Source organism: Etheostoma spectabile, chromosome 23 (assembly GCF_008692095.1).
Source record: "Etheostoma spectabile isolate EspeVRDwgs_2016 chromosome 23, UIUC_Espe_1.0, whole genome shotgun sequence".
Classification (NCBI taxonomy): domain Eukaryota; kingdom Metazoa; phylum Chordata; class Actinopteri; order Perciformes; family Percidae; genus Etheostoma; species Etheostoma spectabile.
Window position 1 is genome coordinate 3,023,661 of NC_045755.1, and position 19,081 is coordinate 3,042,741.

A 19,081-nucleotide genomic window follows, 5' to 3' on the forward strand; every position below is an offset into this window, starting at 1 on the left:
TAGTTGAGTCGCTTGGCCTTGTTTCCATATCGGAGATCTGGCTTTTTGGCTGCATCTTTTCCATGAAGACCACTTCTGGCCAGACTTCTCCAGACAGTAGATGGGTGTACCTGGGTCCCACTGGTTTCTGCTAGTTCTGAGCTGATGTCACTGCTGGACATCTTCCGATTTCGAAGGGTAATAAGCGTCTACGATCCTCAACGTTGCCCGACTTTTTGCAAGTGTACCTATAAGAACTGATGCTGGTTTGAAGGCAAAAGGGTAGTAACACCAAATATTGATGGGATTTAGATTTTTCTTTTGTTTGCTCACTTTGCATTTTGTAAATTGATAAAAATAAACAATCATCATTTGTATTAGAATTATTAAGAATTATTAGTTTACAGCATTTTTCAACACCTGCCCAAGTGTGTGTGTGTGTGTGTATATATATATATATATATATATATATATATATATATATATATATATATATATATATCTTATCTGAACACTTAACTGAACACTGTCACTACATGACACCACTGCACAGTAATCAGTTTGATATAGGACTACCATAGACTGCATATATATTGATATATCTACAGTCTATGATATATATGAGGATATGTGTCTGATGTATGATATGTCTATGAGGACTACAATAATTAACACATAATAAGCTTTCAATCAGCCAATATAAAGGTGAGCTTACTGCAACGTTAGTTGAGTTCGCTTGTATAAATTTAACTGCCACTCACCGAATTAAACGCTAAAACCTCCGAAAGGATGTCTTAGTCCCAACCACTGCTGGTGTTAACTTCTGTCCCTTCATAAAAAAGGCGAAAACCAGAGTAATGCTGTTAATAAACTACAAACACGAGACTTTTGTAAGGTGTCCAGGTACTGTACTGTAAAGTGAAGGGCGCGCGTAGTTAGTTGCACTTCCTTGTCGCGCCGTGATGACGTCTAGGCGTTATTGATGAACTGTACCAAGGGATGGCGCAGTTCGGTAAGAAAATTCTCACTCAAGGGTTTGAAAGTTTTTAACATGCTTTGTGAATATAAATGGCTAAATAAGTAAAGGTAAATTGCCCAGAATGTTTCCAGACGAGGTCTTTAAACACAACGTGGCGTTTTATGTAACGTGTGTGGCGTCAACTGTTCAGGCCTCAGGCTGCCATGATAACTCCTACTGAATGGAAGCAACAGGTGAGAGGAATTGATTAATTAGCTGATGTAGCGTCCTTATTCAGCTTAATGGTTCTAGTTGTTGTTGGGGCTCGTGTGCTGACGTTACATTTTCAACATTACAATACTATAAAGCGTCTTATCCCTGTAACATAATTTTCTCCAGTAGTAGGCTAAGACAACTTCCAAAATGTCTAAACATGTTTCAACAAAGGTCACAGTTCAAGCCCTAGACACGCAGTGGCTTGCATAAGTTTACACACCAGTGCTAAAGTTGATTAAAAAGAGTAGGCTAATAAAAAAAAGTATTTTGGCAATTGATGTTAAGGCCTTAATTAAAAAAACATTAGGAAAATCCAACCTTTGAGGACACCAATTTTCTTTGTGAATTAATAATGTATTGTAAATAAATAAATGTTCTTAAAATACAGGGGGGATAAGTATACACACCCCTATGTTAAATCCCCAGGCACATTTTTATTTTTAAAGGCCAGTTATTTTATGGATCCAGAATCCTGACAAAGTTCCCTTGGCCTTTGAAATTAAAATAGCCCCCCCACATCATCACATACCCATCACAATATCTAGGTATGGGGAACTTTCCATAAGATCATAAGAGCTAGTAAGCTAACCGAAATAACACCATGCCAATCTCTATGCATGGTGAAGAGTATGTGATGATGGGGGGTATTTTAATTAAATTTTCTGGGTAAAACCTGTGTATTAATTTAAACGAAACTTCTCTCACTTTATTAGTAACAAGGTATTTATTCACAAGTCCTACTTTGAAGTAATTAAAAGTGAGTGAAATAGCAGTCAAGTCAACTTCATTTATATAGCGCATTTAAAACAACACAAGTTGACACAAAGTGCTTTTACAACCTAGACAGCCGTAATAAACAAAACATGGCATAGATCAAAAGTACAGAACACACCACAACACGAAATGTAACAGAACACCACTGACATGGAGACACCAAAGTCAATTAGAGAACAAGGAAGTTTGGAGAGGGAATTTAATCAGCAATTGATGAAAAAGCAGGACAAAGATAAGTCAAGTTAGCAGTATTTTTTGCTGAATGCCTCTGATAACAATAAGCCATATCTGCTGGATGTTCATGCCAGCATCATAGAGATGATGTCATATTGTCAAAATGAGGGAACACTATTCACATGTGGAAAAAAAAGGATAGAATAAGCTGTTGGGAATGAATGAATACATGGTTGTTCCTATATCATTTCCACTTTTTAATCACCCAAGGATTTGCAATAGCGTTAGCCTACGAGTTACCTTTGTGTGTGTTTGTGTGTTCAATGTTCCGGAGACATGTTTGTTTCTTCCCTGGGAGCCTCTTTTCCTCCACAGCACAACAAGTGTTTGTTACTGAGCTATGTGAATGTCAAACAACGTCTGTGTGTGTATAGCCTGGTAGTGAGTGAAGGTAGAATGAAAATGTATGTTGTTGATTAACTCCCGCTCTCCTTTTCTCCCTCCCTCAGCCATAGTGACAGAGAATAGCCCCATTGGTTACCATGGCTCCCAGCAGCAATCCATCTCAGTTTGTGCGGACTGAAGGGAATAAAAAAAAGTACTCTGATGCACCCTCTTCTTTGGAAAGTAAGTGTTTGTCACCGTGTGTGTGTGTGTGTGTGTGTGTGTGTGTGTGTGTGTGTGTGTGTGTGTGTGTGTGTGTGTGTGTCTTTCTAGCTGCGACAAAGGCAGAACTTCATTCCTTATTCATGTCACACACCATTTACTGACCTCACTTCAACTCTGTTTCCTCAACTGTCAAGGAGTGTTTTTGTTTTAGTTTGGAGATTTAAGACCAAAGTTTAGCATGTTTTAAAAAATGGGATCCAACAGCACGCACAATTCCTTCAAAGGAGCCGGAGCATGTCGAAAGTAGAAGTTGCCCTAACTTCTACTGTGTCAAAGACCTGGTTGAAATGAAAAAGTTCCAATGTAGAAGTGGCTGAAATTGGCAGTAGCAGTAGTGGTTGAATTTCAACAGTTGGTCGACCATATTTTCTGTCAATGGACACTGAAGACACATTTTGAGCTTTAGATAGAATATACAACCTAAAAGAACACCAACAACCCAGCTTTGTTGTACTCTAATCTACCAGGATGCACATCATACTAGTGTTAGGCACAGATCTAGATATAGAGACTAAATAGATAAGCACAGACATCGAGGATTATGTCATCATATTAATGTATGGGACAGTTCAGCACAGTTTGATGCTTTTGAGCAGAATTATAGCATGCCCTTTAAGACAATATTTAAGGGGGGAGTTCAACATATCTTCATCCTGGCCTTCATCTAGCTTTAACATTAATGAAATCCCTGTTTATACATGTGGACTGCACTATACAAGTGCTAATGCACACAGTCATTTGCAGAAACCGTTTCAAATGCACACACACCCACATACGCACCTTAAGTTTACAGTCTTGTTTTGTTCTGCTATAATATTAAATGTAGCACTGTTGGCCCAACAGAAACCAAAGTTTAGAGGCTTGATATGCTCAGGAGCTCATGTAAATCATTTAATTGATGTTTCACAGTGACCTTGGACCCTGAAATGGCGTTTCTTTGCAGAGCCACTAACTCCAGCTGAGGCATGGCTCTTCTCTCCAGACCCAGATGTTCAGAGGTATTGGCACAGAAGGATTAGCTAATGACATGTTCAGAAAAACTAAAAGGTTATTATGAGGGTTATAAAATGTTTGAAAGGGATACATATTTACCTTCTAAAATGGATCAATCTGTAGGGTTTTACAAGCTCTCCTCGCCACATAGCTCTCACAGGTTGCTGGTTTTAGATGCTGTGTGAGAGAAGCACTTATTAGACAATGACAAACTCTGTGTTCAAAGTCCACAGTGCCATTTTGAGACGATTGAAAGCTCTTCCTCCCTCTGCAATATTGTCTACATCAGCTGTCTGAGGTTGAATTGCGGTATTTGTGGATAGGACTAGAAATGCGAAGAGGACAGTTAGATTGCATCAGTATTGTGTATTATCCATTCTCAGTAATCGTGACCCTTAGCAATGGAATAACAGATGTTGGTGACAAACACCAAAGCAACCTGGCAGACCTATGTCACTTTTAATGGACAAAAGAGGATCTGCAGTGCTCATGAGTCAGCTGTCATCTGTCAGCCTGTGTCAGGTCAGCCAGGATGTCAAAAGAACAATGACAGAACTTGACACAAGTCAGTTAGGTATAAAGCCAGGTATACAGTGGTTGCAAGTGATTGTCAGGCATAGCCTGCATCTGTAGAGGACGGCAAGGTAAATTATATTATTACACAAAAGACATGTTTGCACAAATGATCTACTCTTCCTTGTGCACATGGCTTTGAGGCCAATCTCGTTGAATTTTAGCCACACCAGTCAGTCTGGTTAATTGCCTTTTTCTTTTTCTTTCTGTATATTAAGAATGGAACACCTTCACAGTTTTTCTCAGCTGAATTGACCCCACTTGTCCCTAAAGGCTGCTGCAGGTTTTAGTTTCCAGTTGTTACAGCTGCTTTCTGACCATCATACCCTTATCCTCTGGAATGTAGTGTAAATGTACAAACAAAACTTTCTATTCCATAGTAGTCACAGCCGGGATAGATGCTAATATCTTTAAGCACAGGCCCTTGTGACAAATGTAATTGAATAGAAAATATATAATTATTAAAGTTCAAAAACTTTGTATTCCCTCCCTGTAGTATCATTCTGTGGGCGCAGAGTAACATGGCCATCGGGCCATGGTTAATATGTGTGTGTTATGTGAGTAAAAAAATTAGAGAAATTGTGGTCCATATGTGGATGATGTAAGACATCTTAACAGCAGTGAGTAGAGAGTGTCAGATGAGTCATATTACTTTAAGATCTGTGGTGGAACCTTTAGTATGCCAGGAAGGTAAATGTCAGAGACACATCATCTGTATTAAAGGCCAAAACAAACACTTAAAGACCCACTCTCTTGCTCTTTTAAAACGCACGCACACACACACACACACACACACACACACACACACACACACACACACACACACACACACACACACACATGCACGCAAGCAGATGGCTCTTACTGTTAACTGAAGCTGCCTGATGCTAATGACAAATGACAACTATGACATTACTCTCTGTACATGTCTTGGGTCCTCCTCTGATTTTTTTTCTTGCCTAGGGATTTAATGGCTCTACAACAATAAAGGTTTATTGATTACTAAATCTAGCAGATCCTCCCTAATAGAACATTTTCTTTCATAGGTCAACCTGCATGTTAATTAATAAGAAATGCAAACAAAATCATGGAAGTGCTTTTCAGTGGAGCCTTGGCTACAGCGTTTTTATGCTAATATGTATGTCAACTGACAGAAGCCCCCACCACTTTGTGTATTGAGTTTTAAAGTAGTTTGCACTGACCAGTGTTCTCAGCATTTACACACGCACAAATGCACACAGGCATTCATTAACTACACTTATATCCTAAACACTATACGTTTGCAGGACTAACAAGCCAAACACAGAGCTATGTTGCTCCATAGCAAGCATCGACCATTGATCGCACCTCAATTTCAATTCAATTCAGTATGCTTCATTGGCATGAGAACAACAATCACAATATTGCCAAAGCAGCAAGTAATAATGACACACACACACACACACACACACACACACACACACACACACACACATATACACAGTGTGACCACATCGACCAGTATTTGTCAGCCCAGTGGTGTGCAGGATCCTGACCTCCAGTCACCACTGCTGGAAGTCAATATCACTGTCAACTCGGATATGGCACCCACTGTCATGGCAACGGGAGCTCAGGCAAACACACATGCACATAATCGAAACATTAGTTGGATATGGCAACGGAGAGAGGAAAGTTTTAATGGAAACTTGTCACTTCTTTACCTCAACAACTATTGTAATGTCTACTGATGACTTCAATGGAACTTTTAGAGAAAGAAAAGATTTGATAGCACTTTGGGTGCTATGAAGGGATCTTTATTATTTATGTGTAGGGCTGGGTATCAATCAAAAATTTTCGATACCGTACCACTACCGATCCTTTACTTCGATATCGGTTCCTGAACGATACCTTTTTCAATACAGTTATAATATCAATTCGAGAGAAGAAAATCACACACTCAGAGTCAGAGGCTACTGTGAGAGAATATAAAAATAACAGTGAAGAAAGGTTAGCTGTTAACCAGCTGACCCAATGGATAAGCATATTTTTACAAACTGGACAAAGTATGTCTGTAATGTTAGCTTTTGATTTAGCTAGCTACGCAGCAATAAAATAAGGCTACACGCACTCAGCACGATGCACGTGTTAAGTTGCAGTAACGCTAATAAACATAACCTGTTGAAATCCCAGACACAGCGCCGTCCTCGGTACTCCTTGATGAGGCGGAGTCCGTGGTGGTATTTTGAATCACTCGAGTCGGCTGGTTTTGCATTGCCCACAGGCGCTGAGAGGAGAGGGCTGCGCAGCTGCGCAGCCTGCGTCCGCTCTTCTAGGTGGCATTTTTAAGCGGTACAACGTTGCTCGCAACCAGTTCACAACAATACACGTGAACTCCTCTAACGGCGTAACCACGGATGTATTTTTCCTGGGTGACCATCACGTTTAACGTTACAGCCAATCACCGAAACTTGGCCCCGAAAGACGAGGCATAATTTGATACTGTGTAAAACCGAAACATTTCGGTCGGTACCATAAAAAAACCGAAGTTCGGTACCCAGCCCTATTTATGTGTCGTGTAGCCTTTTTGTTTTTTGCCCTGTTAGCAGCAGGGTCTGAAGAAGGTACAAGTCGGTTGACTGCCATGAAAGGTAGTGTTGATGGTCCCATGACCAGAGGAGGAAATTGACCTACAACAAATGACTGGTACGAATACTGGTTCAGTGAAGATACAATTGTAGTCTTTAAGCCTTCAACTGCAGTTTTGGACTCAATGTGATCCTTTGCTTTGTCAAACTGAAATCAGAAACGCCTAGTTGAGTGTATATATATTATAGAAACTAGTAGACAAGTTTCCTCCCTTAGAGCAACAAGTGTCACGTCATAAATTATGGACTGAAGCTAAGATGTGCATCTTATCTTGGAGCGTCATGAAAATCTGTTCAGTGGCGTGGTACGAAGAGCTGAGCCAAATACTTTACAGCGGATGACCTGAATTAACTCCTGTTTAGTTCTTGACCTTGCTCCACTCACCGTACAAACGCACGGACAGAGAGAGAGAGAGGAAAGAGAGAGCAAACTCATAATCCATCGCTGCCTGTGCACCGTGGAAACTGAATCAGCTTTTCAGAGCAGCAGGATCTGAAAAAGCTCAGGATATTTAGCAGGAGGCGACAGCACGCTGTGATGATACAGCACACAGCTTGTGTCTTTACACCTGTCAGGGCCGACGGGAACTCTGTGTGTGCGTGTGCGTGTGTGTGTGTGTGTGTGCGTGCGCGTGTTTGCGTGCGTGTTTGCGATGATGTCGCTTCAGTTTTCCTTCTTTTTATTCTCACGTTGTATCATTCGGCTTAAGCTCAAAAACAGCTGTGTGAAAGTGTGTTGCGTCTCTGTGTGTGTTTGTTATATAAGACACAATAAGAGAGCTTTTTTCCCAAGTAGCATTACTTTTTTTGCTCTATTCTCTCTATTTTTGTCTGTAATTTTGCAGAATGATGCCACAATCAACATGTTATTTCACAAGCAACACTCCCTCTCTTTCTCTCTCTCTCTCACTCACACACACACACACACACACACACACACACACACACACACACACACACACACACACACACACAAACAGGCTTATATCCCGGAAGCACAGAGGCAGAAAGGATATTGTTACAAGCATCCGAAAAAATGTTGGTCCAACAAGTGAGACAAGGCTCCCGCCTGAATTAAAGAGGATTATCTCTGTTAATTTATGCTAATGAATGCACACAGAGTAATGAAAGCAGCATGTTATTGTGTGACTGAAGCCTGGCCCGCGCTCACAAACATATACAAACTCACACAACTGTGTGTTATTGCACCATTGAAACCTGTTGCTTGTGGAACTACACCCATTCCTTTTCACAAGACTCTCACACACTCAGCACTGTGCCATTGTGTACTTCATGGGAATCTCGTAGTTCGGCAACTGCCAAATCTCACCACCATTGCTAATACACACACACACGCACGCTGATTCCGCTGCGGGACAGACGTGGCATGGTTGGATGCACATTCTTGTTTTTGTTTCACTGTTTTATACAAAATCTTATACACTTGTGAGTTTTGCTTTGTTATGTTTGTTGTTATGTTATGAAATCCTTCGTGAGAGTCACCATGAAATTCCAAGAGAGATGTGTTGTCTGTCAGTGTGGCAATTAACAGACATTTTAAGTGACCCAACTCTGATGCCACAGTTGTTTTAGGACATCATCTTAAGGACTCCATACGGTATTTGATACAGTTGCGTAGCCAGTAATGGACCTGGTCGCCACCTTTTATAGACTGTGCTCTGTTGGTAATGCAGAAGGTTTCAAAGTAAACTTTTTGCTGTCTTTCCCCAGTTTGTTAGTTCTACTTCTACGTTTTTAACAGTCCCCTTTCTTCTGGAAAAAGATGGCCCACACTCACTTTTGTGCTGACCCACCAAAAATACAATTTCTGTCATACATACATACATATGCAATGACACAACAATCTGCCAAACATTATACTGTATGGACATATTATACTGTGATTACAGTGACACTGTAATAACATCATCATATATGCATTTTTTTCCTTGAAACATTGCTTCACATTAGCTCAGTCCGTAGGGAGTTGGGTTGGGAACTGGAGGGTCACTAGTTCAAGTCCCAGTACGGACCAAAGTACAGAGTGTGGATTGGTAGCTGGAGAGTTGCTAATTCACCTCCTGAGCAAGGCACTATGCCCCCTCCATCGCTCAGGGTGCTGGTTCAGCACTGGCAGCCCACTCATTCTGACATCTCTCCACTAGTGCATGAATAGGTCCTGCGTGTGTGTGTGTGTGTGTGTGTGTGTGTGTGTGTGTGTGTGTGTGTGTGTTTCAGGCCTATGTGTAGTGATGTCAAACAAAAAGAGAGTGTCAATTTTAATTTCCCCACTGGAGAGCAATAAACAGTGTAAATTAAATTAGTATTATCCTAAAGTTTGCTATGACCTCATTGTTTTGCAGTACATGTACTGCAGAGATATGCCTACACCCCACTAACACAGAACGTTTAGGGAACGTTAGTGGTTCTCTAAAGGTTAGTTCGAACCAAACCAAAAACTAACGTTTAGGGAACGTTCCCTCCGGGTTATAACGTTCCCAAAACGTTAAGAGAACCAACCAACTGTAACGTTCTCCTGCGGTCGAACTGTACCTCCAAACAACGTCCCCGTTTGGTTGTTTTCGGCTGTTCTGAGTTTTTAAAGTAGCATAAAGGTTTGCAGTCACTTGATTTAGATTAAAAAATGATTGGTCTTATAAAATCTAAGTAAGATAAACAGGGATATCATAGGATTCCCATACTGCTGCCAGACGTTAAAAGCCATAAAAAGATATCGCAGCTGCAGACACACCATCCCTGTAATACCTTAAGAATATTACACGAGGGATACAGTGATTTCCATTAAGGGCAGTGGGCGGCGCGCACACACAGCCAGTGTCATTGCGATACACGTGAGTGCGCGTCCGTTGTCAAACGAGCCTGCACTCCTCAAACCCAGCCGAACCACGCCGAGCCGAGCCAAAAACGATCGGAGCATTTGAAGTTAGCCCTGCCGCCCCTCACATAGGCAGCAGAGCAGGGAAGATGACCTGGTAGTGCATCTTTACGCACGCGACCCGCCGTCAGTCCCTCTTAAACCCACATTCTGCTCCTTCTTCTTCTTCTTCATCATCTTCATCATCTTCATCTTCTTCTTCTTAACGTTTAATTCTCTCGTGGAGACCATGGAGGCGGCAGGTCACAGGAGCGATATTTTCATCTCCCAGCTGCTGCTTTTCAGCCAAATAGGTAAGAAACTGGAAAGGAGACAATTTAATTGACTGTGGGGGCTGGCAAGTGATGCTATGGACGTTTTCGACTGTCAAAGATTGAGCGGTGCGACTATTTTATTCCTTCTGCACACTTTAGTCTGTTTCAAAATGTGCAATCAGCGGCAAAGACTCATTCTACATGTAGATGGCATTTATTCGAGCATGCTTTTCCGACGTGGAAATGTATTCTTAAAATATAGGTTACCCGCTAAATATTCCTGTCCGCTCAAATTGAGTTTGAAGTGAATCCTCTGCAGTAAATAGGCTGCATGCAGGGATTCTTCCTGCCATGCTTTTGAACATGTTGAGCCGTTTTCCCCCCAAACCCAAGCAAGTTGAAGTATACATGGAATGCGATGCTGTCTAGTGTGACGACGCTCTGCGTTTTCTGTTGTCTTTCGTGAATATTGGATTTGAAGAAACTGCTCCCACAACTTCTGTTGAGCTTATTTCATATGTAAGTTCAAACGTTGCTTTCACAGCTGCTCGTTTCTTTTAGAAACCGGGCTTGGGTTAATAAAGCCCATTTTCATAACATCTCGATGATATTTTTAGGAGACATTCCAAAGGTAACTGGAATTTTTTTTATGACTGCATTGATCGTAAATTATTGCTGTATTCCTCCTACACTATCTAAGTTCATATGTAGTTTCCCCCCCCCCGTGGGATGCTGATTATTACTATATCTCTCCTTGTATATGGGAAGTCCAATATGGCATCTGTATAGGCCAACCACATGTTAAAAACTCACCTGATTGACTTTTTTTAGAAGCCAAGTTGGCTGTGTGTTTTGAGAATAAATACATAAACTAATAGTTTGTTAAAAACATAGTCACTCAAGATATGAGTCAGAGCAGCTTTCAAAGCACAGATCCTCTTGGGTAAAGACATCCGAGCGCAGGACTTGGTGCTGATTTCTGCAACGGATGGGGAAGTAAGTAAATAACATTCTGTCTGTGTTCTTACTGACTGGAGAACAAATAATCAATAAAGTTCTCCAGTCAGCAACAAGATGAATCATCCCTTTCAAGTTTTATTAAAAGCAGACTGGTAGCTGAAAACCTACATCATTGCTTCAAATGTAGTTAAAAATCAGAGCAGTGGCATTGGAGTCGACAAGTTTGAGATAAAAATTTGGACCTTTATATTTATTACTGCTTGGAGCATATTTTTCTATAGCCATTTGAATCTTAACTTCATGCTCTTAGTTAAAAGATATGCCATCAAACATATACAACACTTCTAATTGCTGTCATACGGTGGAATAGCAGAGTAGAGCTTGACCAATAACTCAGCAGGGCTGAAATACTGGCCAATATTAGCTGATTACTGGTATGTCTGCACATTTGTCGACCAATGAGTAACAAGACGTCGCAGCATAGAAATACCAAAGATGTGACAGTGACGCCATTACATAGTTCGTCCTAAGAGCCTTGACAGTTAAATTTTTCCAGCTTTAGAATGTCCCACTCAGCATACTGTTCATCTTGGTCATAATTCTTTAAACAACAAAATTAAAGGATCCTTATTTATGTTAAGAATATCAACCGACAGGGGTGACCTCTATCTCAAAAGCGTGCACCCCATGTAAGCTGAGTCTTTTGCAGCGGCCCAGGGTTCGAGTCCGACCTGTGGTCCCTTGCTGCATGTCATCCCCCCATCTTTCTCCCACATTTCCTCTTTATCCACTGTCACTATCAAATAAAGGGGAAAACGCCCCAAAAAGTAATCTTTAAGAGTATCAGCCAACATATTGTTATTGGATTATTTTTAAACTCTTCAATATTGGTATAACATAATATTGTTGAAAATTCTAATTAAAAATGTTTTTTTCTAAACCAGTAGTTTTTGGGCCTAAGCCTAAACATCGCGATCGTTTGACAACTTTAACAATGTGTTTCAAACTGTGGCGGTTCCGTTCTCTGGTTTAGATATGAGGACAGAAAATGCTCCTGTGTCTCGCGATTCCTGCCACCGCTACGGACGCTCAGTTCTGAAAGGCTCCTTTGGGTCGTATTACAGGGTAGGAACAGACGACCTATGTGGTCTTATAGTTGGGAGGACTTGTTGCAGATTTGGTAGTTTGCATTTACTCAACCTAAGTAGAGCTTTGGTTTGACAGCTTGATTTGACCTTTTGATAAAATCAAATAGTATTCTAAAACATTTCAAATGGAATCTTAACAAGGTTATCTTATTGTTTTTATTCCATGATTTGTTTGTTCCAGGAAAGGCCAGGAGATAAAATGGTCAATTCAAGAAGCCGCAGTCAGAGGTTTCCAAATGTTTTCTTGTCCTGGACATAAACCTGCGTGCTCCTGTTTGATGAGATTTTGCGTGATCAGATTAAGCCAGATGAGCCCATGAGACGTTTTTTTATTTGATATAACTTGGTGCAGAAAAAGACAAATGACGATAGATGCTGTGACTGAGTCATTCCTTAAACCTCCCCTCACATTTGATTGGTCGTTTCTAATCACAGCAGCGTCATTGCTACTGCTCTCGGTCCAGATAATTAAGATCACGTTGCCCATTAGTGCCAGTGGCCTTTAACTCCTTCCTCCACCTGCAGTCACCAGTGAAAACAGCTGTTCCTTTATGAACCGGAGGTCATCCCTGGGTCCCACATTGGGCACAGCTGGCTGAGTTCATGTCCTGGTAGATTATTAAAGGTCTCAATTTTTCTTCTCTCCAGACATCTTGATGCTCTTTTGAGAAATGCTTTTGCAGAGTCAACGTTTGGCTATACTCTAAAGTAGAGGCAATATAGCTAGGCAATATGAATCATAAATCAATTATTGCTGTGTATTTTTGACCAAATACCTCAATGTTGATATTACGGTGATAGTGTAGTGTTCACAAGTGGTGCTTTCACAAAATATTTACACAATGAGTTTTTTTTTTTTAAATAATCACAAGTAATGTAGATTAAATGACGAAGTGGTTAAAGGCAAATAAATTCAGAAAATTACATCACTTTATTGTAATGCAGCCGTAAATCTACAAAAGACAAATGCAAGTTCACATGTACTGTACGCAACCATCTGATGCAAGTTGGTTCATTATTGATTTAAATGTTTGGATTAAATGTGCTGTTTAGACACAGAGAGAGAGAAACATAATTTCCTTTTAGAGAAGGAAATAGAACATCCTCCAGCCATCTGTCACACAATATGTCTGGACGCCACTCGAAATCACAGCACAGTCCATACAAACGTGAAGTCGCGGTGATGTTGTGGGTGCTCTCATCTTGGCCTGGTTGGTCCCAGCAGTTCTGCCAGTGAACACATTCCTCTATCTAGAGTCCTTCACTGCACCATATGCTTTTCATCAGCATGGTTGCCCCTATTGCAGTACAGCATACATCTGACTTCTCAGTGGTTATCACACCTTCTGCCTGTGGTTCCATATGTTCAGTTCAGCAGGAAAGGGTTTCAGGTTTAGTTTCCTGTTTAGATATATCCAATAGTTTGCCATTAAATACATATATACATATATATATATATATATATATATATATATATATATATATATATATATATATATATATATATATATATATATATATATATGTAGATACAAGTGTTGGAAACCCACTGTAACTTTGGGTTTTAGTATCCTGTGATCCCGCCTTTAGAGATTTAAAACTAATCAGATTCAGCTCAGCATGGTTGTATCTGTGCTTGTCCCTTCCTCTCCCATAGCTCTTCTCTCCAGACCTCATTTTGCTCAGCTTTCCAAACATGAAGAGCTGCATCTGACTAACCCCTTCTACACATAACACTTGCATTTTGTGGTTGTTTTCGGTGATAAGTTGTGACACGTGTATATCTTGGTGCAATAATGGTGGTTATTATAATGGTGCCACCAGTGCTCGCATGGCTCTCAATGTCTTAAACAACAACTAAATATCGCATTGTCTTGCTAGAGACAGAATTCCAATTTATTTATATTTTTAATGATTTATTGTAGCCCCAGTGTTTGAATTGGAAATTGTGGCAAATGCATTGCTGGATTTATCGGTTGTCGGTGGATGGTGATTGTGAAGCCTGCATGCTATTGATCATTCAGCTCAACAGGATCTATACTGGAGTTGGGCACAATTCATTGTGTGTGTACTTTACTGTGTGAGAGGGGGGGGGGATTTAAGGCGAAAACAACCTGTACGATTGAAATTAAATCGAATTACGAGCGTGTGGGTATGTGTACTGCATACGCATGTACACATAAACCAAGTAATTTAAATACTCTCATCACTGACTCACTTTGAGGTAGGAGCTTTTAAAGTGTCAGTAGTTACAAATCATAAGTAATTCCTCCAGTGATAAAGATCCCACCGTCAGATGCAATAAAAAAGTTGCTCTGTATCTGGCCATGCACATGTCACAGTTAATGTGTGATGGTTAATGTGAGTCCAGTGATCATATGTTCTGCTTATGAGATACCATATGGCCACCCTGTGCACCCAGAGCATTCGAACCAGAGGGGTTGCATCCGGTGGCATAATAGGAAGCCTGATGGTGTGATAACAATTTCCTACAACATACTGGCACACATAGCATAGAATGTATAAATCCATAAACCATATGTAGAGAGCAGTAATGAAAGAGAGTCAGATACATGGCAGTAGGGATGAAACTTTCTGAATCAGAAGAGTTATAGTAAATTATGCTTACCTTTAAACTAATAAAACAAACTAGTGCTGTCAAACAATACAAATATTTAAATGCGATTAATGTCATAACTCAATTAATCGCACATTTTTATCTATTCTAAGTGTCCCTTGATTTCTTTTTGTCCCATTATTTCTTTTCTCATTTTAATGCTCTTATCAACATGGAAAATGGAGGCTGTAGAGTTCAATTTCACACTAACATTCTCACTTGGAGCAAATAATCTCTCACACAGTGTGACACTGTCCATCAATAAAAGGGTGAAAAAAAATACTTTGACGGGGGGGTGGCGGAGAATTGGCATCAGCTGTGTGCTTGGCCATCAAGTGGTCTTTCAGACTGGACGTGTTGCGATGATAGCTCAGTTCACAACGACCGAACCCACAGATCACTTTGGTCTTGTCAATGGAACCATTTGGTAACTATTAAAAAATAAACTTTCCATCCAGAATCTTAATGGCGTCCATTTTGACATCTTGCGCTCGTCATCCACTCAAAACGTAACGTTACTACTCTTTGGCCGGCTCGCAAGCCCAAACGGCGTGTGTGCGGCGTGCCTGTTTTGTTTCCAGTCCAGCTAGATCTCGTGTGGTGTTGTAGTTTTTCTAACCATACTAGTTGTTGTAATAGCATGTAAAAAAAAAAAAAACTACAAAGTTTGCTAGGTCAAAGAGAACGTTAATCTAGCAATTAAAAATGTACGCCGTTAAAATGGGTTTGTGTTAACGCCGTTAAAAACACTTTTAACTGACAGCACTAAAACAAACTTTGTAAGGATGAGACAAAAACATTGCTGACCCTAAATTTAAAATTAGTCTATGCTAGCTAACTATTTATTAATTAGCATCCAGAGAGATGGGTCCAGGAGATTTTAACAGTGAATACAACAAGTTTCTACAGTACATTGCAGTCATGGATATCACTTAAAGTCTCTAATAACTGAAATTGGGGATACACCGATCAGACGTTTTCTTTACCAATGACAAGTCCAAAACTTAGTGTATTTTCCCCCCCGACAGCGACACTGCTATTGTATTCACTTTGTGAGTCTCTGTGCGTTTGAGTTTGTGTTATCATGGCTAAATGTGATCCTGGAGACACCAACTGTAGCAGAAACAGTGACTTTCATAATGACACCTGCACGCGGGGGATGCAATATACAGTCCTGCTGATGGTTTCACACTATTCCACTAATCGACAGGGGGCGGAGGGTATTGCAGCAACAAATGCAGCTGTGTCAGCAAAGAAAGAGAAAGATAAGAGTGGAAGTAAACACTGATGGAAACAATACAGGGTTTAAAATACTTCAGAGTTTTATGATGACAGAAAAGCATTCAACATGTTCATTAGTGCTCAGAGATACACACAGTATGTTGAACATAACTTTTGTTCTGTCTCATCTGGCCAATATGTCATCCGTTTAATGAGGTCAGTAACGAGGGTATCAATCTGATGGATTGGTTCAGCACATCACTAACTAAAATGTCACTGTTTTTTAAGATTTTTTTGGGTTTTTTTTCTGCCTTTTAATGGACAGGACAGCTAGGTGAGAAAGGGGAGAGAGAGGGGGAAGACATGCAGGAAATCGTAACAAGTCAACTCGAACCCCGGACCTCTACATTAAAGAATAAACCTCCTATGTATATGTGCGCCTGCACTACCAACTGAGCCAACCTGGCCACTTTCAGCCTTTATTCTGATAGGACAGCAGAAAACATGAAAGGGGAGAGAGAGGGGGAATGCCATACAGCAAAGGGCCGTAGGTTGGAGGAGAACCCGGCCTGGCCTGCCGCGTTGAGAAGCAATCCTCTACATATGGCTGCACGCTCTACCCACTGAGCTATCCGGCCACCTTAAAACATTGTTGTTTCCATTAACTTTACAAGTGAGTTAAAAAGTCTTAAATATCCTGATATGACTCTTAGGAGACAGGCCTGTTACATTGGTACTAACACGGTACATCTCTGTGGCTTCATGCTGACACTGTAGCACACACTCATACAGACCTTAGAAAAGTGTTGACTTATTTTATATGAACCACTGTTTATTTCATTATTTCTATTCTTCCTACTTTCTTGTATGCATGTTAATAGCATGCAAGTTAGAATTGCGTGTCTCCCTCTTTCTTGCTTAAACCCCAATGCTTAAAATGAGATTATGTGCGCTAACTTACAAGCATGCATGCACACACACACACACACACACAACACACACACACACACACACACACACACACACACACACACACACACACACACACACACAGCCTGATTGAGTCGAACACTGTAAACCAGCCAAATAAAAATCTCCACTGGGAAATAAATCTTGTTAGAAAGATTTCCAAAGCCTTCTTAACTGTCTGGTTTTTAGCTTGACAAATAGTACAGAATCAGATTCTTTTTTTTTTTTTTTTTGGCATAGAAATTTTGGAGATGATATTGTAAAGAAAAGTTTCATTGCGACATAATACAAATATATGTAATTTCCAAACATGAGAATTGTTAAATCCTCCCAATGGAGCAAAATGTTGTATATGTCCTTATTTGAGTACATGAGTGTATTCTGAGTGGACCCATAGAAGTGTGTTATAGTCACTACAGTTATGGCAATTGCTAAAAACCACAGATGTTACATTGAATAATTGATTGCCTGCGTCCTACTGTGATATTTTGTCTTCCTTCCCTCTGTCTCTCCCCCTCTCTTTCAGCCTCTCCATCTAGGGCATTTTATTCACAAGTGCTCTTATTCTTTAATCCACTTAGCTGCAGTCTGCTCTTACTGTGGCAGCGTGCGATCACAGTTATTTTAAAGCTGGTCTGTGCCATGAGGACAGCCCCATCTCTTTTGAGGCTGAGCAGCCTGGACGGAGAACTCAGCGCAGTGAAACACTTCTGTCACTCAAAAGTTTTGTCAGTAGTTACTATAGTCAGCCTCATCGGCAGTGATTGGTAGAACGTCTCAAAGGGAAAGGGGGATACCAAGGCAGACAGCTCTCTTACATTACATAAGCCAAGACTCAACAGAAATGTAAACCTCTGGTGTAATATACTGGTGAAATATTAAATTAGGGAATTTATCACCTTGACTGAGGTTAATCCGTTTCTCATATAGCATGAGTTGCTTGCACTGATGAATTGTTTTTAAAATGTTTCTAGTTTGAGTATAGGACATTAAGGAAACTTTTCTTCTTTCTTTTACTTCCTCACTTCAGCCTGATTTGACTCTTAAAGGAATGCTTGAGACTAAGGCTGAATCCCATTTCTCCATCTTACCCCTACCCCTTGGCCCTTACCCCTACCCCTTGGCCCTTGAAACCAAGGGGTAAGGGGTAGGGGTGAAAACATACCCCTATGAAATGGGACACCACTTGGTGACATCACCATACAGTATTGATCCCAAACTTACAAGATGCCGTCTCTGTCTGTTGATTGTGTGGGTTTGGACAACAGTGTCATATGTATTTAAATATTTATATATGTTATAGTTATTTTAGGTTCACTTTGGTAGTGCAGAGGCAGATGTTCTTATCTGTGTAGTACTTAGGTCTGTTTGCAATACAAATGTGTATACACATGTATCATGTATACATACATATACACCATGTATACACATGTATCATGTATACATACACCCTGTATACACATGTATCATGTATACATACATATACACCCTGTATACACATGTATCATGTATACATACATATACACCCATGTATACACATGTATCATGTATACATACATATACACCCTGTATACACATGTATCATGTATACATACATATACACCCTGTATACACATGTATCATGTATACATACATATACACCCTGTATACACATGTATCATGTATACATACATATACACCCTGTATACACATGTATCATGTATACATACATATACACCCTGTATACACATGTATCATGTATACATACATATACACCCTGTATACATGGTGTGTTGTATATCTGTTTCAGTTATCACCTTTTTGAATGTCATTGATGTTCACAAAAACATTTTGTTGATAAATTGAACATAACAGGCAAAAACGTTACATAAAATGATGTTACAGAACCATTATCAACTATTGGAACCATAACTAACATGTCACACACATAAAAGGCTTCAAATGTGTAAAACTAAGAAATACACACAAGACAACAAACAAACAAATTAACTACAGC

At 40.1% G+C, this 19,081-nt stretch overlaps 2 protein-coding genes across 3 annotated transcripts in view; one reads left to right on the forward strand and one right to left on the reverse strand.

The window, feature by feature from the left end:
- The window catches only part of coa6 (cytochrome c oxidase assembly factor 6), a 6,430-nt gene extending 5,452 nt beyond the window's left edge, over window positions 1-978 (reverse strand). The window contains exon 1 of one of the 2 annotated variants that reach the window (XM_032505778.1): window positions 892-978. The gene's annotated coding sequence lies outside the window, so the exon portion shown is untranslated. Of the gene's footprint in view, window positions 1-740 lie in introns of both variants that reach the window. The other variant, XM_032505777.1, reaches the window with a different exon arrangement.
- ptprz1b (protein tyrosine phosphatase receptor type Z1b) overlaps window positions 977-19,081 on the forward strand; it is a 100,282-nt gene continuing 82,177 nt past the window's right edge. Inside the window, 2 exon segments of the mRNA XM_032505780.1 lie at window positions 977-1,191; window positions 2,671-2,788. Of these exon segments, the coding sequence (XP_032361671.1) occupies window positions 2,704-2,788 (85 nt within the window). The 5' untranslated portion in view covers window positions 977-1,191; window positions 2,671-2,703.